This window comes from Xenopus tropicalis, chromosome 1 (assembly GCF_000004195.4).
Source record: "Xenopus tropicalis strain Nigerian chromosome 1, UCB_Xtro_10.0, whole genome shotgun sequence".
Taxonomy (NCBI): Eukaryota; Metazoa; Chordata; class Amphibia; order Anura; family Pipidae; genus Xenopus; species Xenopus tropicalis.
The window spans coordinates 66,159,537-66,183,611 of NC_030677.2; the positions used below are offsets into that span (position 1 = coordinate 66,159,537).

General features: G+C 39.7%; 1 protein-coding gene across 1 annotated transcript in view; it reads right to left on the reverse strand.

The window, feature by feature from the left end:
* The window catches only part of LOC100498023 (transmembrane protein KIAA1109-like), a 53,981-nt gene that overhangs the window by 10,812 nt on the left and 19,094 nt on the right, over positions 1-24,075 (reverse strand). Inside the window, exons 6-13 of the mRNA XM_031902597.1 lie at positions 9,970-10,150; positions 9,710-9,806; positions 8,554-8,715; positions 8,073-8,212; positions 7,318-7,516; positions 6,476-6,679; positions 2,540-2,719; positions 2,257-2,394 (exon numbers count right to left, since the gene is read on the reverse strand). Coding sequence (XP_031758457.1) covers positions 2,257-2,394; positions 2,540-2,719; positions 6,476-6,679; positions 7,318-7,516; positions 8,073-8,212; positions 8,554-8,715; positions 9,710-9,806; positions 9,970-10,150 — 1,301 coding nt within the window. The remainder of the gene's footprint in view (positions 1-2,256; positions 2,395-2,539; positions 2,720-6,475; positions 6,680-7,317; positions 7,517-8,072; positions 8,213-8,553; positions 8,716-9,709; positions 9,807-9,969; positions 10,151-24,075) is intronic.

Below are 24,075 nucleotides of genomic sequence, written 5' to 3' on the forward strand. Positions count from 1 at the left end.
CTTTTGGGGTGTTTTGTGCGGGGGTCCCCTGAACCCTGGTCTAGTTTGTCCAGGAGTTTATCTAGGCATGCTGCCAATTTGGGAATGCCTGTGGATAATTGTAATGCCCATGTAGGAGGATCCTGGCTGGGCATGGGTGGTTGTATGGGCACCTCAGGATTGGGAGTGGGAGATGGGTCCCCGCCCTGTGTCTCTACTGAGGGGGCCGTGGGTTCCAGTGCCTGGGAAGGTGCCTCTGCGGGTTGGCTGGTGCAGGAGGAGCATAATGGCTCTTTGCGGCCTGCTGGCAGTCGCTTACGGCACTTGGCACAGGCTAGGTATTTTACTTTGGAGTGGGAGGCCCTGGAAAAGGGACCTTCTGGGATGCCTTCTGCCATATTGTGTAGGGTTAATAATGATGGTACCCTTAGTGTGCCCAGTACTTAGCCCCACAATCTCCTAAACGTTTCCCTCTATAGTGCAGCAGGTGCTGCTATTACCAGCTCCTGCCTCCCAGTAGTGCAGCGCAGTCGTCCACCCCGGAGCGTGTGCGGTGCTCTCTCCCCTTGTCCTCTCTCTCTGGTGCGCAACGGCCGGATGTGCGTCCTGTTCGGTACGCGGCTTGGCGCGAAGTGAGAGAGAGGGAGAGAGAGAAAGCGGAAGTGCGTGCCTCGGTTGCCGGTCCCGCCCCCTTGTGTGCGCGCGCATCTTTGGCGCGAGTGAATGGCGCTTGTAACGGTGGGTTGGGGGGGAGGGGGTGTTGGAAGGCAGAGCGCATAAGGAGTTAGGGCTGCGGGTGCCACTCACCAATATCTGCGCTGGCGATTTCTGCAATAAGCAGACAGGTAGCGTGCATGTGCTGGGCAGCCCCCCCGTTCCATAGTGAGGTGCGGGTTTTTGGCTGTGTGGCTCGCTCCAAAGAGACTTATTAGCCCCTGCACTGCAATCCCACGTAGGGGGAAGCCACATAAGAGGTACTCCATGTAGGAGAGCTCTGGGTCGACCCCTGGTGCCAGTGTAATGCTGGCCGTAGTAATCAGTCAATGTGTAATAATGATGAGATCCTGTCTCCTTGAGAACACTGAAAAAACTGAGCCTTAGGTGCTTAGGCAGAGGGGTATAGCACTAGAGGGAGGAGTTTTTTCCTTACAGTGTCCTGCCTCCTAGTGGTGGAAGCTATACCCCATGGTCCCTGTGTCCCACAGACATAACAGAGAAAAATGCCTTTCATTCAGGAAAGTTTTATATTTTATCTGGTGCTGTAATCTTCCTACACGGAAGACAACCTACATTTTTTTTGACATATGTCTAACAACTGAATGGATTTGGGACATGGTCTTACAGAAGCCACATTACACAAGACTTAATCTGGTGCTTGGACAGGACCAAAAGTCAGAGAGAAAACAGGCTCAACTTCCTCATTGGCTCACTGAAGTGCTGTTTGCATTATTCCGTGCAAGGTAATCTTGCAGCTGAAATTAGATTGCATTTTAATAGTAACATGCACACAGTTTTCATTAATACAATCGTTTTCATAACCTGCAACCAAAATTACCCATTTGGCAAAAGCAATCCAAACTGCAAATGAATGCTCTTCTATGCTTGGCATAAAGGAGATTGTGCCATAGAACAGCCCTTTTTTATCAATCAAAAAATTAGAAAAAGCTGCTGCCATTGTACTGTCTAAAAGCAGCCTTATAATATAAAGGACAACTAATGACTGGTTATCCACAATCTAACCTCAATTGATCTCTAGCCTGTGCTACCTGCATAGTGTGCAAAATTCACTATTGCTTTTTTTCAGTTTCAGTTCACTTAAGCAAAGTAAGTAAAATTGCGAAAATGTATTCTGTCTTTTCTTTTAAGTAAGCATATAAAAATAAAATCCGATTTTGTCTATGTTTTTTAAATATAAAGCAGTATTTGTTTTTGTTTTTAACTTACTATCTCCCCAGTAATCAGGAGAGGTTGTCTAAATAAAGATCTATGGAAAACAAATGGGAAATGATGTGCTATCTGCCGAGCCAAAAAACACTTGTTTTTGTGCCACGATTCCTAAAAGGTAGAGAAAAGCAGAGTACCCTAAAGTACCTGGCATGCAAATGTAAGTGAATTTACAATAAATTGCACCACTCTGCTATGTAATAATATGCAAACTGTGCAATGTTTCTCTAGATGAAGATCCAGTGATTCATTCTGTAATATTTCAATAAGATCATTACAAAATTATTTATTTTCCGTCAGTCACTTTTCTATCTTTTCTGTCCCAAATCATACCAGGTAAATTGATGGTTTGATCACCAAGAAACAAACGTCTAGCAATACTTCTTCTGTACCATGCCCTTGGAAAAGCCAGAATCTCACTAAGGCGGCGCATATCATATTTGAAAGGGGCAGATCCGATGTCACACACCGCTAAGAGAAAAAAAAAATTAAAAATTTTAAGTATAAGAATTCATATCACATTGATAAAAGCAAACATATAACCTGTGTACAGAATGAATCAATTTATTATATCAAATGCACTTTAGCAAAAGCCTTACTGTAAACCAGCTGTTACCTGATATGTTGATTAAAGTGGTATCCATCTTACTAGGGGTTTTGTTAGCAGATACACTCTCAAAGAATGAAGCTCCACCTGATCGTCTCATTCTGGACAGACTGACCTTAACAAACTCTAGATTGATACTAAGGGAGTCTTTACGGCCAGTAACTGACGTAGGTTCTTCATCTACCTGACCTACAGGGAGCAAGAAAAACATATATAGACTAGAAAGGGAAGTTTGAGAACAAACTTCATGTTGGGTTGAAAAACATGAAGTCACTGAATGGGCTCCGCCCACTTTCTCTAACCTTGGGCCACAGTTATACAGTAAAAACCACTGTGCAAAGTTTGGGGACCCTGGTTTTAATAGTGTCTGAATGGCAGCAACTTAAATTTCTCCACTGAAAGCCAACGAGTGACATCTGATTGGCGGTTGGTGGCTCCACCCCCTTTTTCTAACCTGGAACTGCAGTTACCCAGTGACTAACTCTGCGAAGTTTAGGGGCCCTAGGATTAATAGTTAAAGAACGGCAGCAATTAAAATTTAAACCAATAAAAGTCAATAGGTGAATTGTGATTGGTGGCTCCGCCCACTTTTTCTAACCTTGAGTCGAAGTCACCCAGTCAAACAGTGGGCACCCTGGCATAAATAGTTTGAGAATGGCAGCATTTTAAATTTAAACCAATAAAATTCAATGGATGAAATCTGATTGGCTGTTAGTGGACCAACCTACTTTTCCTATTTTTGAACTGCAGTCCCCCAGTGACCAACTTTGCAAATTTTGGCATAAAAATTGTGAGGCTGACAGCATTTTACACTTCACCATTGAAAGTAAATAGGTGAAATGTTATTGGCTGTTGGTGGCTCCGCCCACTTTTTTCTAACTTTGAATGGCAAATACCCAGTGACTAACTCTGGAAACTTTGACAACCCTGGAATTAATATTTAAATAATGGCATCAGTTTAAATATAAACCAATGAAATCTAATGGGTGGAAATGGATTGGCTGTTGGTGGCTCCTCCCACTTGTTTGGGAACCCTGACATAAATAGTGTGAGCAAAGCAAAATTTTAAATATAAACAAAAAAAATTCAATAGGTGAAGTCTGATTGGCTGTTGGTGGCTCCACCCACTTTTTTTAAAACTTAAAAATGCAGTCCCCTAGTGACCCTGGTGTTAATACTGTGAGAATTGCAGCAGGTTGAATTTCCCATTGAAAATCAATAGGTAAAATCTGATTGGCTGTTGTTGGCTCCACCCACTTTTTTAACTCTGCAGTTAAAAGGTGACTAGCTCTGCAAAGGTGACCAGGTGACTAGCTCTGCAAAGTTTGGAGACCTTAGTATTAATATTTAAAGAATGACAGCAGTTTAAATTTAAACATATGAAGTCTACAGGTGAAATCTAATTGGTTGTTGTTGGCCCCACCCACTTTTCTAAACTTGGAACATAGTGACCTAGTGACAAACTGTGCAAAGTTTGGGGACCCTGACATTAAACATGTGAGAATGGCAGCAGTTAAAATTTTCCCACTGAAAACAATGATAGAGATGTGATTGGCTTTTGGTGGCCCCGCCCACTTTTTCTAACCTTGAGTGCGAAGTCACGCAGTGACTGACTGTGCAAAGTTTGCGAACTTTGGCATCAAACCAATAAAATTCAATAGGCGAAATCTGATTGGCTGTTGGCGGCCCCGCCCACTTTTTAAAAACTAAAACTGTAGTCCTCTAGTGACCAACTGTGAAAAGTTTGGGGACCCTGGTATTAATACTGTGAGAATGGCAGCAGGTTGGATTTCCCCATTTAGAGTCAATAGGTAAAATCTGATTGGCTGTTGGTGGCTCCGCCCACTTACAAAAATACAAAAAACCTTAAATGCGTAGTCACCCAGTGACTGACTATGCAAAGTTTGGGAACCCTGGCAACAAACCAATAAAAATCAATAGGTGAAATCTGATTGGTTGTTGGTGGCTCCGCCCACTTTTCAAAACTAAAATTGCAGTCCCCTAGTGACCAACTGTGAAAAGTTTGGGGACCCTGGTGTTAATTCTGTGAGAATGGCAGCAGATTGAATTTCCCCATTGAAAGTCAATAGGTAAACTCTGTTGGTGGCTCCACCCACTTTTTCTTACCTTGAACCACAGTTACCTGGTGCCTAACTCTGCAAAGTTTGGGGACCCCGGTGTTATTACTCTGAGACTGGCAGCAGGTTGGATTTCTGCCGAGCCAATAGGTAAAATCTGATTGGCTGTTCACAGCTCCGCCCACTGTTTGGGCATCCAACAATCATCATATTTTCATACAGGCTGACCCCATGACTATGTGATTCAAGTTTGGGGAGTGTAGCCTCAAAGCTGTAAGTTTGGCAGCAGTTTCAATTTCCCCATAAAAGTCAATGGGTGCAATATGATTGGCTGTTGTTGGCCCCTCCCACTTTGTGGGTTTTTGGAAAAAAAACAAAAACCTGAATGCGTAGTCACCCAGTGACTGACCTGCAAAGTTTGGAAAATCTGGCATCAAACCAATAAAAATCAATAGGTGAAATTTTATTGGCTGTTGGTGGCTCCGCCCACTTTTCAAAACTTAAACTGCAGTCCCCTAGTGACCAAGTGTAAAAAGTTTGGGGACCCCGGTGTTATTACTGTGAGAATGGCAGCAGGTTGAATTTCCGCCAAATCAATAGGTAAAATGTGATTGGCGGTTCACAGCTCCGCCCACTTTTGGGCATCCAATAATCATCCTATTTTCATTCAGGCTGACCCCATGACTATGTGATTCAAGTTTGGGGAGTGTAGCCTCAAAGCTGTAAGTGCGGCAGCAGTTTCAATTTCCCCATTAAAGTCAATGATCAAAATTTGATTGGCTGTTGTTGGCCCCTCCCACTTTGGGGTCATCCAACAAATGTTGCTGCTTCATTCGGGGTGACCCCATGATTATGTTATTCAAGTTTGGGGAGTGTAGTTTCAAAGCTGTAAGAGTGGCAGCAGTTTGAAAATCTTCCCTGTCAAAGTCAATGGGAAAATTGGGGGGTTCGGAGCGGCGCCACAGAAAGATGGGGGGCCGGATCGCTTAGAAAAGCACAAGCAACCTGCTCCACTATAGGGCGAAGAAGTGTGGGGAGTTTGGGTATTGTACCCCTAAAACTGTAGGAGGAGTAGCGTTTAGAAAATGGGGGGCGCTAAGAATAAGAAGAAGAAGAAGAAGAAGAAGCGGAAGAATAAGCTAAAGTCGAAGAACAGTATGTTGGGGTTTTCAACCCAACATAATAAATCCAATAAAAGAGGGGATGTTTAGCAGGAGGCCCCTATGCTAGAAGTTACTCTCCACTAGATTTTTTTTTGCACAGACTACAGGGTTACAGTTTTTTTCAGTGAGACACAACATCCAGAAAGTAGCTGGAATGAATGGTCAATGACATGCTGCTATAATACTTTGTACACAGTAATAACCTAATCATTGGAAATAGAGAGAGTTTACATTGCCCTTTCCTTACTATATGTTATGTATTTGACTACATAAGTGCATTAATAGAGGAGCCGTCATACTACTTACAGTAATGGATTCTTCAAAGCTAAAGCACCATCATTTTATGATCACTGCACCTACTATTGTGGCCAAAGATTAAATTTCAAATTTACCTAATATGCAAATATATAGAGATGGAAAAAAATTTTGGCTCCATGCTTCACTTCAGTAGTTTTCCAAATTTTGGCTTCAGTCCCCCTCAGACCAAGTACTATTATACAGATCATAAATCAACCTGACTTATACATTCATTATATTTATTAGTAGGTGGTATATTATTTCACTTAATGTAGATGGTGTACAGATGTTCTGTCTTTGGGAGATGGTAATCATGTCTAGTCTAGTCATGTATAGCATCCAATCAGAAGGTACCATACCAACATCTTTTTGTTATGGGGTGGTTAAATCTGAAATACCCATTTTACCTAAGCCACTGGGTCCTGGAGTGAGTCCTGATACTGCAGATTTCTGTTTTCCTGCTCCATAAGGATGAAACACATACAGGGAGAAATCGGACATGCAAGCTGTGAAACTCAGGCCTGACGAGTTGCTGCTAGAGCTGGTCAAATCAGACTGGCTGCTGCTGTGTCGTGTTCTCCCAAGGGGGCTACCAAGCCCAGGGGATGTCCCTGCATGGAGCAAATTGAAAATAAACAATTAGAAAGAAATACAGAGTTACACGATTAACACTTAAAAGGGAAATATATGAACATATTCTTAAAATAAGATTTAGTACAGCTTGCAATTGGAGCAGACCCTGGATTAATTTTGTGCTAAGAGCTTATTTCAGTAATCTGTATTCTACTCTTGCTAAAGGCCATTCAACCCCTTTGTGAAGATATCTAATGTATCTTCCAGTACAACCACATTGAGAGGAGAGAATTGCACTTTACAGCTCTCACTGTAAAAAAAAAACCTTTATATGCATCTTAAGAAATAAGATCTTTATTCTAATCTCAGTGGATGGCCTTATAGCTTAATTGATATTCTTTAGAGACATTCTTTGTTTTAATGATATCCCCTTTTATCACAGGAGAGCAACACTATATTGCATATTAAAGATGAAGTCTTAAAAGTGCTTTGTTAACTTTTCCCCAGGAATAGCTTGCATATTTTTAAACCCCCCAGATAATAACCTTATACTTACAATCATTCAATCTTATCTGCAAAATTGCCATAAAGTATGTCAATAATGGATTTGTTTGTAAAGCATTATAAAAATAGATAAGTCAAAATATAAGAATTATTTTAAGAAGATCATATGTACCTGGCATCCCAGATTTGTTTAGATTTGGTTTTGATCCACTTGGCATGGAAAGATTTCCAATAGATGAATCTGAGGGGTGTGATGGTCCAAGGGTTTCTAGCTCACTTCTGTTTGAAGAGAATACCAAGTCTAGAGAGGGCAATTTCAGCATACATTCAACCCGGGAAACTGGCAGACAGCTGAACCTAATTTGAGATGGCAAGGAAAAAAGAACAAAACAATTATTTATAAACAGCAAAAACCTAATTATGAAAATGGAGTCTACAAAAAGATCAGAAATTATGTGGTATTATCGGTGATCTATAGGGTACCATTAAAGGAGAAGGAAAGTTATTTTGGCATTTTACTGCCAATAGATTTGCCACATTAGTGCCAGCTAAAATAAAATATTTATTCTGCAGAAAGCTTTACTATACCTGAGTAAAGAGCCCTTGAAACTCCCTATATTTGTTTAAGATTGCAGCTGCCATTTTGGCTTGGTCTTCCTAGCTTCCTGCTGCAGCTTCTATAGGCTGGTAGCTCAGATTACACATTCCTAAGGGAGGGGGGGAGTGAGCTTTATGAATTTTTGTGGGAGGTGGGACAGCTTTTCTACTTATGACTGTATTTACAGAGACCTTTCTGATAAAGCTTACTTAGGTTTTACCTTTCCTTCTCCTTTAAGCATAGAGAAAGCCCTTGACAAGAGCTAACACTTTATATTGTGCATTAACAGCAATGGAATGGCAAACACACAAGATTAAAGCCTGAACTACCTGAACCCTGACGTAGACAACCACATCAACAGGAAAAGATGAATATGGAGAAGTTGAAGATGATACTAAAGAGGTTGTTGATTCTTCCAGTGGATCCTGCAGGTCAAACTGTCCGATATCCTCATCTTGAGAGCTCACTGCTGCAAACACATTTCCCATAAATAATTAAAACACATTCGGTACCAAGCATATGAATTCAACAACAGACAATTTAATTAGCTGTGTTCCCGCTGTACAGGTGGCTGTTTTAGAACAGTTTGTACATGTCTGAGCAAGGAAGTGCTGTATGTACTTGCCTGAGCAAGGCAATGCGCGTATGTACTTGTCTGAGCACGGCAGTGCGCATATGTACTCGTCTGAGCACAGCAGTGCGCATATGTACTTGTCTGCGCAAGGCACTGCACATATGTACTAGTCTGCGCAAGGCAATGTACTTTATAGTAATTACATATTAGAAAATATGGCAAAGTCCAGTATTTACCTGCATAGTTCCTTTCAACTGGAGTGATTGGTATTGTTTCTAAGGCTTTCTCAAGGAAATCTAGCAGGTTTGGGCTGATAACCATTTCTTCTGGAAGTGACTGCAGAGCTACCCAAGCATACAATTTTGCTGTTTTAACTCCACTGCTTCCCTTTCCTTTGGCTGCAAAGTTAGACATTTATATATTTTTAACACTGCAATCAAATTTGTAAATATCAACAAAATTATTTATATAGATACAGCAAATAAATTCTCAGAAAGTCTGAGAAGAATCCAAATCTAGTCAGTTAGGTTGGACGTCTACCTACAAAGAAGTGCTACAAGCCTTCAGCTGCAATTGGCACCACAAATACTTCCCAGTTGTGGTGATATAGAACGAACAGCCACTATTCATAAGCACATTGCAAAATACATAGTAGGTTGCATTTTGCAGATCAAGGGGAGGCGGGGAGAGGATTTGAATCAAGATGTCTAAATTTTACCATCAGCAATTTTTAAAATAGCCATAACTGTGGGTGTGTGTGTGATTGTATTATATAAAATATACTGTAAAGATGCCTAGTTGGGTCTTAAGTCTGGGCCCTTGGGCACCAAAAACAAAAGTTGGTATGAGTAATTTAATGTTGCTGGAGTCCTACCTCTTGAAGGTCAGGGTTACAAACACTTTCATCACCCTGCACAGATAAGAAGGGCCTTTTATATAGTGTTGCCCCCTAATATTATGGTACCAAAGACCTTGGATTTGCAATAAATATTAATGGTCATGCTTTATACTCAATAAACAGACTACATTTTTAGAAGATGCTGCTCCCTAACTAGGTATTAACTGTATTAAACACTCCAGGTAAGATCAATAGTACATGTCCATTTAACCACAATTGATGAACAGGTAATGAAATGAATGGTGCAAGCCAAGTGAAAAAGGATAGAAAGGGAGTAATGAATTTTAATAAATTATGTGTGAAAAATGATCACTCTATGTAAAAGTACTGTTAATGATTTGGTGTTATAAAAATAAAGGATAATAAATTAAATATTAAATATTTTTATGAAAATAAAGTACCTGAAGGCATAGGTGGGGATTGGGGAGGTAAGAGAGAGTTAGTCTTGCTGTGGACAGAACTAGGTAAAGGACTTGTGGCAGTATCTTTCATACCATACAGCTTGGACTCTTTTGAAAGAGTTCTTGGCAAAGAAGATCCTCTTGAGGCATTTGGCGACTCTGTCTTTAATGTTTTGGAATTGTAGTGTAACTATATGATAAAACGAAAATAGTACTTGTTTAAAAAAGTGCATATATCAAGTAATATAGCCCCCTATGGATATGAGCCCAATACATGAATAACTTCAAGCACACTTTCCTAAAGCATTTGTCAATTACAGCAGCACATCCTTCTTGTTTAACCTAATATTTACCTTTACATCAACCCCAGGAATATAAAACACTGTAGTTTCCAATTCACTTGGTTTGGTTTGGAGTGAGGATGGCACTTTCTTCCCCACAAGTAAGTGAGTTGTTGAGGAATAATTAGCTTGCATTTTTTTCTTTTTAGAGGGAGAGTCTTGGTCCAAACTTCTACAGCTTCTGTCATAGCTCCTGTATTAAGTCCACAAAAAAATAAGACATTTCTGATTAGTTGTGTCAGTGTATGCATATTTAAAGTGTAGGAATTTTTCAGGTTTTTCTTGAAATTCAGTTTATAGCAGTTAATAAGTATTCAATCAAATTCCTAAGATGTTCAGGTACAGTTTTTATATTGATAATATGCAATGTTTTATTATGTTAATAGCTAGCTTGTATGCAACCTGTAAACCTATACTATGGCTATACTCAGGGTAAATTTTTCATAACCAAAATTACATTGTTTCATGAGCAATCCTATTACTTTACAGAAAATGTAAAAGTGGTGTATTAAAAGTTTCTCATTTTTTTTTGTATAATTTTTTTTTTTTTACAACTGGATTCCACACATGCAAGATAATATCCGTTACAGGAAACAATATGGCAAAAAAAAAAAAAATCTGAAGCATATAGTGTCAACATAGAGTATAGTTATATACATAAATTAGTGGATATATATATATATATATATATATATATATATATATAAAACAGTCCACACGACAGCACCACACTCCAAAATCTGCTGCTCTGCAGTTGCCCCTGTGCACGGGATATCATATAAATATCAAAATAAAACAGCCAGCACCAAGGGTCTTTGTGTTTCAAAAAATCTCTCGTGTATTAAAATTGCATGTACAACCGACGTTTCGGTCCCTTTTGGGACCTTTTTCAAGGACCTTGAAAAAGGTCCCAAAAGGGACCGTAACGTCGGTTCTACATGCAATTTTAATACACGAGAGATTTTTTGAAACACAAAGACCCTTGGTGCTGGCTGTTTTATTTTGATATATATATATATATATATATATATAAACAGAAATGTGAGCCGCACTCGCAGGTCTTAGTGAGAAAATAAAGGAAAATTTATTATAGCATCAGGCACCTTATTCCTTTGCTAAACGTGAGTGTCTGTTGCCTTATACTTTTTATATATATATATATATATATATATATATGGGCAATAAGGTAATTGGCTACATCACACTTTGGTGTGTCATATTACAATATACTGTATATATAGTTGCACGTCTAGCAATGGAACATGTTTTTGAGTTATAATAACTAAAAAAGAAAATAAATTTTAAGCATTAAAGGATGTATGCATTTACTCTGAGATATTGAATAAATTTTCCCTATACCAGCTGTGTTGTTAGCGTCTTTTTTTGAGGGGGTCAGGGCTAGGGTTGCCATCATTCCTGGCTCCTTACTTTGGGCGGGGCAAGGAGGCTGGTGACATTATAGAGTGGGGCTATGGCATCTCAGGGAGTCCTGCCTGATTTTCCTAATTTGGAAAACTGGGTACCCTTATCAGGGGGAGGGCCCTTTCTGATAGCGAGGCACATTGGGGTTGAACATGGGTTTAGGTAGTACTGTCGCACACCTGGCAATTGTGGTAGCAGCTATGGTATCACAAAAAAAGTTAACTTTTTTAATTATCAGACCTTGAAAAAGTGAGTACATATGTTTATTAATTGGAGTGCCAATTTCAGAGTTGTATTGGGAGGTTGATATAAGACAAATATTCACCTCGTAAATTGGCCTTAAGGGCATCCCCCACTACCGGAGATGTCAAGGTGTCATCGTTTAAAGTGAGAAATTCTTGAATGCTATTAGCTTTGGGTTTCCTCAAGTTCGGTGTGGTTCACCCAATACTAGCTGGGTTAAGGTAAAGTAAACTGGGGTATAGTTTTAGGAAAGTTCTCGTTAAGGAACATGGTAAGTATGTACATTGATTTTTATTTTGAGAAAAGTGTGAACTTGAAGCCTCTGTCCCACCCTGAAAAAAAAGTGTCACAAAATAAAAGTTTTGAAAAGTTGAACAGACTAACATATCTGCTTTTGGGCTTGTAATCACACAATGTTACAATATTGTTGTGTTGTGCATGAACATACAGATGGAAAATAGAACATTGTGTTGTGAGCAGGCCCAGTATAAACCTCTGTTCTATGACAGCTTGAGATATGTGAAGACATATGTTGCAAAAATGATGCAGCATTTACATATCTGTAAGGGTATGGTTAAAACACTTCCACATGCTGGGAGTGCAGTTTAGTCCGGTACCTAGGGTGGCACTGGATCTAAATACATCCCTGGATAAAAAAGGTAGACTTTAGTGATGCATGGGTCCTTCCTAATCCGACCGGCCTTGCTGCGCACTGATTATATATCTGCTATCAGTGGGGGCAGATCACTAGTGGGCCTGGGATTTCACGGATTGGTAGGGTCTGACCTGCCACCCACTTGTGACATGCCTATGTATGTATGTATAACTTTACACAGCGCTGTACAATCTTACAAAATATAAAATTACACACAGGGAGGACAAGTGATATAATAAATACAATAATTATACAACCTTCCCAGTGTCGTTACATAGGGTCCCCATCCACTATGTGCATGTCCCATAACTCCCTTGCTCATATACAGCTTGTGGCATATGCAGCTATACTGCGTGCTCCCCTGCCATTTGCCTCAACGACAACTCTGATGTAAAAAAAACACACATTTATTAATCCCTGTAAAACTAGAAAAGAGGCTCAGTGATGATGTCCCTGGGCCCTGACAGAGGCCTGAGTTCCTAAAACCCACCCAGAAAATTGACTATATTAGGAACCATAAACGAAAGAAGACTGCTTTATTCACACGCCTGGACCATCCTCAGAAATCAGTTAAAATCCATCTTTATTTGCTCATTTAAAACGGCAAGAGCCTAACACGTTTTGTGAGCAAATGCACTTAATCATTGACTACATATACATATATATATCAGGAACCAAGCTTGGATAGAAGGAGCCATGGGGCAGCTCTATAATGTTTCTCCTAGTTTGCTCTGTTTTGCTGCTAATGCAGTTAATGCAGAGAAGGATTATAACAGGATTGTGCACAGGACATATTTTTTGCAATTGTGCTGAAGCAAATATTGAATTTAAAAGCAGGTGCTGCTTAAAAAAAGTGTCCATTAAAATGTGATTTTTATTTGAGCAAATATACGAAATTTTTGTATTGTTACACATATATTTGTCTTGTTATTGGGTATATTATATGACGGTTTCATGACAAACGACCTGATTCAGCAATGCTAATGCTAAGATCTCTATGTTGCAGAATACAGTGCATTAGGAAAACAACTATTTTGCATTTCTTGCATAGGAAAGCTTTAGATCCTTAAGTTCAAAACTATATCACATAATTTATATCTACTACTGATTTTGGTCTGGGCTGCTGTGATGTCATAGCAGCCTTGTTATACACACAGAAAGCTGTGATTGTAACTGTCAAAGTGACAGTTGGGCCCTACCAATACTGGTCATTTCAGAGCGGTTGAGCTTCTTATGAGAGACTCAGTGCTTTTCTTGGCTTGTGCGATTTTAGAGAGATTTTGGAGCGATTTGCCTTTTCGGAGAGTTCGAGAGCGCTTTTTTGGGATCCCCCAACAAAAGCATTTTTTTCTGCAGGTATTCCAGGTGGAGGAAAGTGCTTTTAAGCATATTCTCCACCCCAAACATGGAGTCTGTCTCCAGGAAGAGAAGAAGACAACAAGAGACAACTACAGAAGAGATGAAGAGGAAGAAGATGAAACTTCTGGACAGCCAGGAAAGAACAGGTACTCAGCAGGAAAGCAAATGTTTATTATTATTTAGATTTAACTATTTATGTTTCATAAGACAAAACCAGTACTGAGTGCATTAAGTTACCGGTTTCACCTTATTTACTAGTTTTCTAGTTTGTATAGTACTGAATATACATAATTTAATAAATTGCTGATCTGCTTTGACCTATATAACCAAATAGTACTGACTATTTGCTAAAAAGTGTGACCAGGGCTAAAAGTGGGAAAAGATGCCACTCTACTTCTTTATTTCTAAACCAGCACTAAACTTATTTCAGTACCTGAGCTTTGCCAGGGGCCATGATCTGCAATATGTTAGGCATTTCAAGGGCCATGACATGTCACAAAATGCTGGGGGCCATTCTGAATCATGAAATGCTAGGGGCCATGTTGTCATTTATTTCTGGGGCCACTCTGTCATTTATTTTTGGCATAAAATGCTGGTGTTATTCTGTGCCATAAATTTCTGTGACCTCACTGTAACATAAATTTCAGGCAGGTAAGAAAAAAACATTATGAAATTGCTTTAGCAAACAAGCCATAAGAGCATCTTCAAAGTGTAGAAAAACTGGCCAAGTAATCCAACCATAGAACGAGACTTTACATTTCAGTTGCTTGTGGTACTGGTGGTTATTTGCTAAATGTGCTGTTAATAAGATTCCTTTTCTCCCAGAAGAAAGAAGAAGCCAGGAGAGACAGCCCATTCAAGCTGAGCGTCTACCGGAACACATTATAACCAACTATGAGTTCCACTCGTTTCTTGGCCGAGGCACGTTTGGCAAGGTGAGTGATGTGCTCAATAGAAAGGGACCTGTATATTATCTACAATAAAACAGAGGAAGTTGGAAGTATGAAATGGAATTGGGGCTTGTGGATCTTAACTTGTAGTTTAATAACAACTGAAACATTTTATGTTGTAAATATTACATGTACAGACACAAAAACTCTACTAATCTAAATGGGGGACAGGGCTAGGTATGGAACCATGGGTAGGTGACATAGGACATTGCCTAAAGGGCAAGTTTTTTTTTTTTTCAATAAAAGGTAAACACAGTTTTAAACAATAAGGGGTATATTTATCACGCTGTTTAAAAAGTGAAGTGAAGCATTACTGGTGATGTTGCTCAGGGCAACCAATCAGCAATTAGATTTCAACAGTTAGAAAACCAAAGCAAAGCATCTAATTGGCTGCAATATGCAACATCACCAGTAATGTTTTACTCCACTTTTTACACAGTATGATAAATATACTCCTAAGTCTATTTTGGTATGAACAGCAGCAAAATATATGAGCAGCTCATCGGGTTAGCTTGTTTCTCCTTATGCTTCTGTATTAATTGGTCTCTATCCACCTCTAACTATTCCAAGCAGGGCAAATATTATGGTGGGTTAATGTGGGGTTATATAGCTATCCCTACCTTGGGTACCAAAGCTCCTTGGCCCAGCGCAAATAGGAGTTAATGGGAATTCTTCTACAGTGGGGTTCACTGGGATTATTTGCTATAGAGATGAAAAGTGGCACCAGGGTGCAATGAGAGGCAATCTATAAGTACTGTACAGCACTACCAAGTATGTTGGTGCTTTCTAAATACATGTTATTAGTTGTCTTGTGTGGCTTTGCACCTTGTGCATTAGGGATGTAGCGAACATCGCCAAAAATGTTCGCGGACCCGTTCGCGGACTTTCGGCAAAACTCTCGAATATTCGCGAACTTTGCGAACCCCATAGACTTCAATGGGAAGGCGAACTTTAAAACCTAGAAAAGCCATTTCTGGCCAGAAAACTGATTTTAAAGTTCTTTAAAGGGCGCCACGACCTGGACAGTGGCATGCAGGACGGGGATCAAGCAAAAATTTCTCTGAAAAATACTTTGTAAAAAAAACGCCAAAAAATAACGAAAAAAAAAAAAAAAACGCGGCAAACCCAAAATGGCGAACATCGCCAAAAGTTCGTGAATTTGCGGACTTGCGAACACCCGATGTTCGCGCAAATTAGTTCGCCGGCGAACAGTTCGCTACATCTCTATTGTGCATAAGGCCCATTAAAAGCCCACAGCAGCTTCAAGGTGCAACTAAAGCAAATTTAATAACCATCCACTCCAGTGCTGCCTCTTGTGGTGCCATGATGTCCATTCTTCATTATTCTGTGCCCAGTATTTACCAACTTGCATGCATGTTAAAGTGCACAGAACCTTTAAATAATTAGCCCTTTGGAAGATGCACATTATTCTTTTTGACTTTTCAGGTGTTTTTGGCTTCCATCCCCACGAAGAAAGAACGCGTGGCTGTAAAAGTCATCAGGAAGACACCTAAGGATGAGGAGAAGAAAGTGATAGAGAAGGAGGCCAGAATCCTGAAGGTTGCTTGCGGCAGTCCATTCTTGTGCCGTGGCCTTGCAGCCTTCCAGACCAAAGTAAGTTACTTCCAATGCTGCCATACCGTTTGTTTCACTAGTTGTCTATCCCCAAAGCTCAGCTAAATGCCATGATATGAGCAACAAAAGCCATGTAAGAGTATTACACAACATACTTGTTCTTTCTGTATCTAGTTTTGCTGAGGGACATGCCTGTATTACATGCAATAGTTTGGGGTTTCTTGTTCCTGTGTTTCACTCTCTTCCCTTTTGTCTCTGCACTTAGCAATATGCCTTTCTGGTCATGGAGTATGCAGGCGGAGGCAGCCTCAGCAATCTGCTGGGCATCAAGCACCATCTGAAAAAAAGACATGTCATGTAAGTAGCTCTGTACTTTTGACATCATTGAAAAGAATTGACATTACTGGTATAAACCAATGTGAAAGTGAAAGGCATCAGATAAATGGATTAAGGTATACAGAATGTAAGCCTTATAGGGTTGCACCAAATATGTATTTTTGTCTGTGGTAAATTGGCTTTGGCTATGGAAAATTAAAGGGCAATATAAGTGGCACATGCAGGAGAATATATTATGTTTCAATGGACTTACTGATTGTGGTTGTGAAATATTTATACGACTCTGGGCCTCATTTACAAAGGGCAGGATAGGGTGCAAAGCAACAGGCGCAAACTGCCATGTTTTTTGACATTTGCATTCTGCCCTGCATTTTGTACCACAGACACGGGTATTTGAGCTCTATAATGGAACTCTGATCTGTGCCCCCCCCTAAATAATTTACTGGTTGCATCCCTGTATTGATGAGCGCCAGGCTGGGAGAGGCACATGGGCACCCACAATTTTCATTTTGTAGTGTAAAATTAACATTTTGGAAAAAGGAAAGTATTGAGAATTCAGCGCAGCTATTAATATCTGTTTGTTCTTTTTTTCCTCAGCTTTTACTCTGCAGAACTAATTTGTGGGGTTCAGTATCTCCATTCTCTAGGTATCATCCATCGGTAAGTAGAAAGTTTTTTATTCTGCATATTTAATATATTATTCAGTTAATACTTAAGGTAATAATGCAGAAATGTCTGTAGAATTCTGACAATTTCTGGCTAAAATCCACCCCATTCAGTGAGAGTGCAGTGAGAGGTAGATAACATTTATGGTAGCAACTAGACACACATGGTGATCTGAGGGCATACCTCGCACGTGCATATCTCAAATACAGAATATCGCAATAAAAATCAGTACCACGGTGGCTTGGCTGAGAATTCATTAACTCAACCTGCTAGATAAAGGGTACCTATACGGGACAAATTGTTTCCCCCACCAGAGGTGAGGCTAATAGACACCAAGCTCTAGAGGATTGGTTGGCTGGGAAGGAAAAAGCACAATTAGTATATGGAGTGAGGTGGGGGTACTGAGCAATTAGGTTGGGAAATGGGAATCAGTTGATATTAAGCAAGGAAAGCGGTGCTTAAGTGGTACAGTTATGGACTGGAAGAACACTAAAAGGTCATGGAAGAATACTGAGTGCATGAGGTGATTTGAAGTGAGAATAAGGTAGTTAAGTTAGTTACAGCCAAATAAGAAGATGGTGCCTGAGCAGTTATGGAGTGAGTAGAGGGAACTAAAGAGGATATAACACTATAATATAAGGGCTACAGTTTATCATTTACTTATAGCCACAAAATTACTTACTATCCTTCTCTTGCAGAGATCTTAAGCCAGACAACATCCTGCTTACCAGCGACGGACACATGAAAATTGCGGATTTCGGCATCGCAGCAGAAGGCGTTTTTGGCCACAAGACCATCCGTGGGAAAACTGGAACATGCTGGTACATGGCCCCAGAGGTAGGAAACTGCTCAATATATTTAAAGCCAAACATGGGATTGGTGAAAGAGTAAATGGCCAAATGGAAAATACAAATATGCTTTAGCTTCACCATTTAAAGCCAGAATCCTGGTGCAATAAATATATAGGTTATCCAACATCAAGAGAGAACAAAAAGTGAGCATTAGCTTTCTAGTGACAGTACCGAAGTGCCAGAAAATTACCAATAACTCGTTCTCCTTTCCCTTTACTGAATGAGTGAAGATGCTGTAAACTTGAATTTATTTTGGTAATATATTTTCTTTATATCAGCTGCTAGGTAACAAGAAGTACAACGCAGCAGTAGACTGGTGGTCATTAGGGATAATACTTAGTGAAATGGCCACAGGAAGATCCCCATTTGATGACCACTACCACCAACAGGAAGTGAGAAGTTCCATCCTCACTGAGAAGCCGGTGTTTCCTGAGGGGATGAGCACAACATTGCAAGATCTCCTGCAGAAGGTGGGTTTGAGCAGTTAATCTGTTGGCTACACAAACTGCAAGGCGTTTCTGGGTGCTGGGCTTTCAGGGGTCACTCACAACAATTGGCAGAGACATTTTTCATAATATTTTGGGTTCTCATTGGCCGTATCATTGGGGTATATTTTCTAGTACAGACTTTTTAATTGAGCAGTAAATTTGTCACCCCTGTAACAGATGCCACCAAATAAATATAGATGTAAATAAGGTGGTAGCTACATATAGTAGAGATACTATATGTGTGGTTTACTTGGGCTGTTACTGGTATCTGGTGTAAATTTCATGTCAATAGCCCCGTTAGAAATATAGTTAGTGAGAAAAATGTTGACGTGTTCAATATTTATTGTCTCTACTGTAAATCAGCCAAAAAAAAAACATTTGACATTTTTATGGTATTGAGATATTTTGGAGATTATTGGATAATCTGTTTTTTAAAATAGATTCAATACCTGTATAACCAAAAAACAATAAAATGGAAAAAAAATTACATTTTAAAACAGTCTTAACTATGTAACTATGTAACTGTAACTATGGGTGATGTGATGCTGGGAATATTATCCTAAATGGCTGAGAAAAATAGCAATATGATGGTATATTACACAGTAACTAGTACCAAATTGTATTTTTAATACTTTTTGTACCCAAATAATTCTTTAAGTAGCGATGAACAAATCTGTCCCATGAAATGGCAAACAATTTGTGAAATGGCGAAACATTCACAAAACACATTGAAATCAATGGGCTGTTTTGCTAAGAAAATTGATTTGAAGTCAAAGGAAGTGAGGAAAAAAAATCACTCCTCACTGTATTTAAGTGCTGGTGATCCCCAAAGACTCAAAGTAGTTTGGGAACTGCTATAATAACCGGGGAACTGTTCACTGCCAGTAGGTTTAGTGAAGTCCTCCCTATTTTTACAACTGCTGTTGAGTAGAGTTAAATGCTATGTAAACAACTATTCTTTTCTTTCTTAGCTCCTGAAGAAAAGACCACACAAACGTCTTGGGATGAATGGAAATATAAGGGAACACCAACTGTATAGGAAAATTAATTGGGAGGACGTTGAAAGGCAAAGGATTTTACCACCAATTAGATTTGAAGCTGTAAGTTAATGGTTGTGGACTGTACTATTCCTCTCTGTTTGGACTTGATAAGTTGTTCCTCAGCACTGGTATATATTATATATTTGTATCAGACAAGTAGGCTCAGAAACTGTTACACAAATGTATGCAGCGGTAGGGCACGTTATTAAAGTACATTTATATATCAGGATGCAGCCTTAGAAAGTAGGTGTAAGAAGCAGGGTCGACATTAGGTTTGTCTAAACACATTCATAAAAAGTTTTTCTTTATTTTCCCTCCCCTTTCTCCCCAGCTTCTCCAAAACTATTACTATTATTGTTTGGAGTTCAGGCTTGCATAAATACCATCCCGTTCTCACTCTGTGGAGACCACTACCCTTTGTATCTTCCTCAGCCCTCCTTTCTTACAACGTTGCCTACTACTAGCTAACAAGCTGTGATATCGCTGCTTTGGGTGTCACGTTTTTCGGGCTACTAAAAACTAGTTTGCCATTGCCCCAAGGGCACACATATATTAGTTTTTTGGAATGTTGTACATTGCCAAACAATGGATACCACAAATAGAGCAGAATAGACTTGTGATTAATTGGTAATAGTTACATGAAGTAGTTTCTGCCTGCAATTTGTTCCATATAGCAACTGAACTGACAATTTATTTTTGTTTTTTAGGATCACAATGAATTTAAAAGTGCCGACCTGCCATTCCTGAATGGCAACACCGCTTTGGATTCAGATGACTGCATTCTTGAATGCTTTACATATCTGAATCCCAGCTGGTAGGAGTGAGCAATTTTGTGCTGCTGCCATTGACACCCTACGTCAACTTGTTTAGGTGGCCATTCCTTTAACATTTCTACCCGGTACCTGTAATTCATGCATCAAAAGGACTAGCTGCTTATATATCTGCCCATGCCACCTTTTTTATTGTCCAGCTATCCATCACAAATCTAACACCACCTACTTAAAGCTGCCTTTAGCACTGCCTAGTCACCCAAATGAATATTGACATCAGTTCCAACTGCCTGGGCCACTGTCATCTGGCCCTTACTAACACCTATTCCACTTGTGTCTACAATCTCCTCCTACCTGTTCCATCTAGCAATATCACTGCCTGTTTCATCAGACTCTACCTGCTCCACTTGGCTCTACAATCACTGGCCTTACCACCACAAATAGCACCACCTAAGTATTTTAACAAAGTACTACTTTTGCTGCAATTTAAAAAGTTGTCCCTACTTCTGACGAGGGGCCATGTCCTTGGTAAGCTTACGGGATCGGGGCAATTTTAAGTGGTTTGCATAAGAATCCATCTAAATGGGGTGGATCAGGTTCTTCACACTTTTTCCCCAAACCTAACTGCATATGGGGAGGTAGGGAAAGGGTGTCAAGTACCTAAAACTCTTCACACTTATGCAAACCTTTATTGTAAAATTACCCCTTATACCGTTGAGCACAGGGTAGGGAATGGGTGGGCCAAGGACATGGCCTCTCAAGTAGAATTGGGTTTGAGACACCTTGTAAAAAGTTTTCAAATATTATCACAAACAGTACAACTATAAGTAATCCATTGTACAGGAATCAAAAGGTCCTCAAGCATTGGTTTATTTATATTTATAGATTAATAATTGATCAAAGTTCTTAGGTGCAGGTGGGTAGAATCTGGGGCAAATGGAGCAAGCAGAGATGTGGCAGGTGGCAGGTAGCAGGCCAGATGTTGAAAGCCACGATAATGCCAGCTGGAGCTGCTATTGTTATTGTATTCCTGCGCCACACCATTTGTTGTGCTACCATCACCAATTCATCTGGCCATACCACCTCCTGCTTTATCTGGAACGGGGTCTGTTTTTACCTGAATCATACCACCCACTCCATCAATCCGCACTAACACCTGCTTTAGGTTCCTGCTTCATGTGGGTGCATTAACACTTGCTCTATTGTGCCTTATTACAAATGCTGTTAATATTTACAACTACCCATTTTTACAGCTCTTCCAACATCTATTACAGCTGCTTTAACACTGGCTACCTAATACTTTTGGCCAAACCAATGCCTATTTTATCTCTGTAAACCACTGCCTTAGCCATAGACAATACATCTAAACAGACACTGAAATAACATCTATTAAACAGTGAATAAGGAGATCTGCCTCTTGGCTACACAATTTCACCATACTACTGCCTGCTCCTTTAGACCATACCATGACATGTTCCAACTAACATGACCACTGCCTGCACGGCCTTACTAACACCTACAATTCCCTCCTACCTGTTCCATCTAGCAATATCACTGCCTGTTTCATCAGACTTTATTTGGTCCGTCTCTGCTATCACTGGCCTTACCACCACCAAAAGTATTTATAAAAAAAAGTAGTTCAATTATGCCGATATTAAAAAGATTTGCGCAGTTGCCCCAACTGACCGGGGGACCATGTCCTTGGTAAGCCTAAGGGATCAGGGGCAATTTTAAGTGGCTTGCATAAGAATTCTAAGACACCATCTAAATGGGGTGGATCAAATGCTTAACCCCCTTTACCCTAACCTAACACATATGGGGAGATAGAGAGAGTGTCAAGGTCCCGAATCTTATACTTCAGAAACAGGGCAACATCTATGCAAGCCTTTATTGTCAAATTACCCCTTATACCATTGGGCATAGGGTAGGGAATGGGTGGGCCAAGGACATGGCCACTCGATCAGATTTGGGTTTGTGAAACCATGTGCAAAGCTTTAAAACCTTAGCATAAGCAATGCAAATATAAATAAGCCACTGTACAGGGATATAAAGCTCAATAGAGGTTTACTTATATTTGCAGGTTAAATACTGATCAAAGTTCTAAAGTGCAGGTGGTGTTGGTGAGACATAGCTGGCAGAAATATGGTCAGATGGAGCAAGCAGAGATATGTCAGGTGGAAAGTAGCAGGACAGCTGTTTCAAACTATTTAACTAAAAGTTAAAGCTATACTAAAAGCTAAAGCTGTAATTTTATGGCGAACCATTACCACAGCATATGCTACCACCTTCACCTCGCCAGACCACCTCCTGCTTGGCAAGGGATCTGTTTAACATCTATAACATGGCCATAGTCATATATATATATATATATATATATATATATATATATATATCATACACCTATAACGCTACAAAGTTCTTTCATCTCATTCATAGCACATCCAGTAATTCTGTTAGTGGGACTGGGGTTTGGGAAAGAGGGGAGGGTGTTAAGGGGAAATTCTAGATATTTTAGGGGATGATGCCAGCTGGGATGTTCTTGGAGCTCACAAAGACAAGGATGAAGTTGAAGTTGGTGAGTATAACTCTGGGAATTTAAAGGGGAGCTTCTAGATGTTTTAGGGGATAGCGCCATCTGGAATGTTCCGGGAGTTCACAGTAACTTGGATGAAATTGAAATTGGTGAGTATAACTTTTCATGTTTGTACATTTATCTCTATATTATTGTGTGTGTACTTTAAAATTACAATATTGTTTATAGGTGTTGCTGTCCATGAGGGATCAGAAGAGCACAGTGGAGTTTGGAGCTTAATCAGAACGTGACGGAATTCTCCAAGGTATTCATACATTTTAAATACATATTCGATAATTTAACAGTTATTGTAATGGGAAAAGTTGGCCATACACAGGCCAACCGCTCTGATACTTGATCAATTAGCCCACGGGCCAAATGGATGGATAGCATATGGATAGCCTTACACATATATGACAACTTTTTAATTCCATTTTGTTCAAGATGAAATTGAAGAGGGGCTTCCTGTCAGGATCACCCAACTTACCTCATATTTCCAAGTAACTGGACAGTATGGTCTAAATTAAAATATCCAACCAAATCGGTTATGGAAAAAGTCAACACAGGCATTTATTTTGCTTCTATTTAATTTAAACTTCTAGCAACTACAGCGTCATTTTAACAAACTATTATCTATTAGCTTTTTCAGCAACATGTGCAACTTTACATTACACATAGGTTCGTGCTACTGATTCTTTAAAACCCTAATAGCTACAAGTTAATATTAGGCAGTAGCACCACTTTAGCCCTGCAAGAACTTTTACCAGCAGGTTGGTTCTCTCTCCTTGCACTTCTATTAGTTATACAGGAGAAGTCCTCTTTTTAATTTCCTTTTGTAATCACTAGCCTGCTGGTTAAACTATAAGCATTTGCAGTAGTTCCAGTCAGAATGTATGTGTTCCCTGTATGGCTGTTAGATATGTTTGCTTTTAGCAGCAGGGAAGTGAGACAAGAGGGACATACCGTAAGTGCAGGGGCTAGCCTTGATATCAGTAGAACTAAATCACTACCTTTTAGCTAGAAAACCTCATAAGTTGATTGTAGTCTAAAAAATATAAATATAAATGTTACAAATAATTTGTTTTGTATTGATGCCATGAAATGTAACTATTTCTTAGGGATCATTACAGGACGCATATGTAAATCCTACAGAGGAAAGCGCAGAGGAAGATGAGGACCATTTTTTACTCT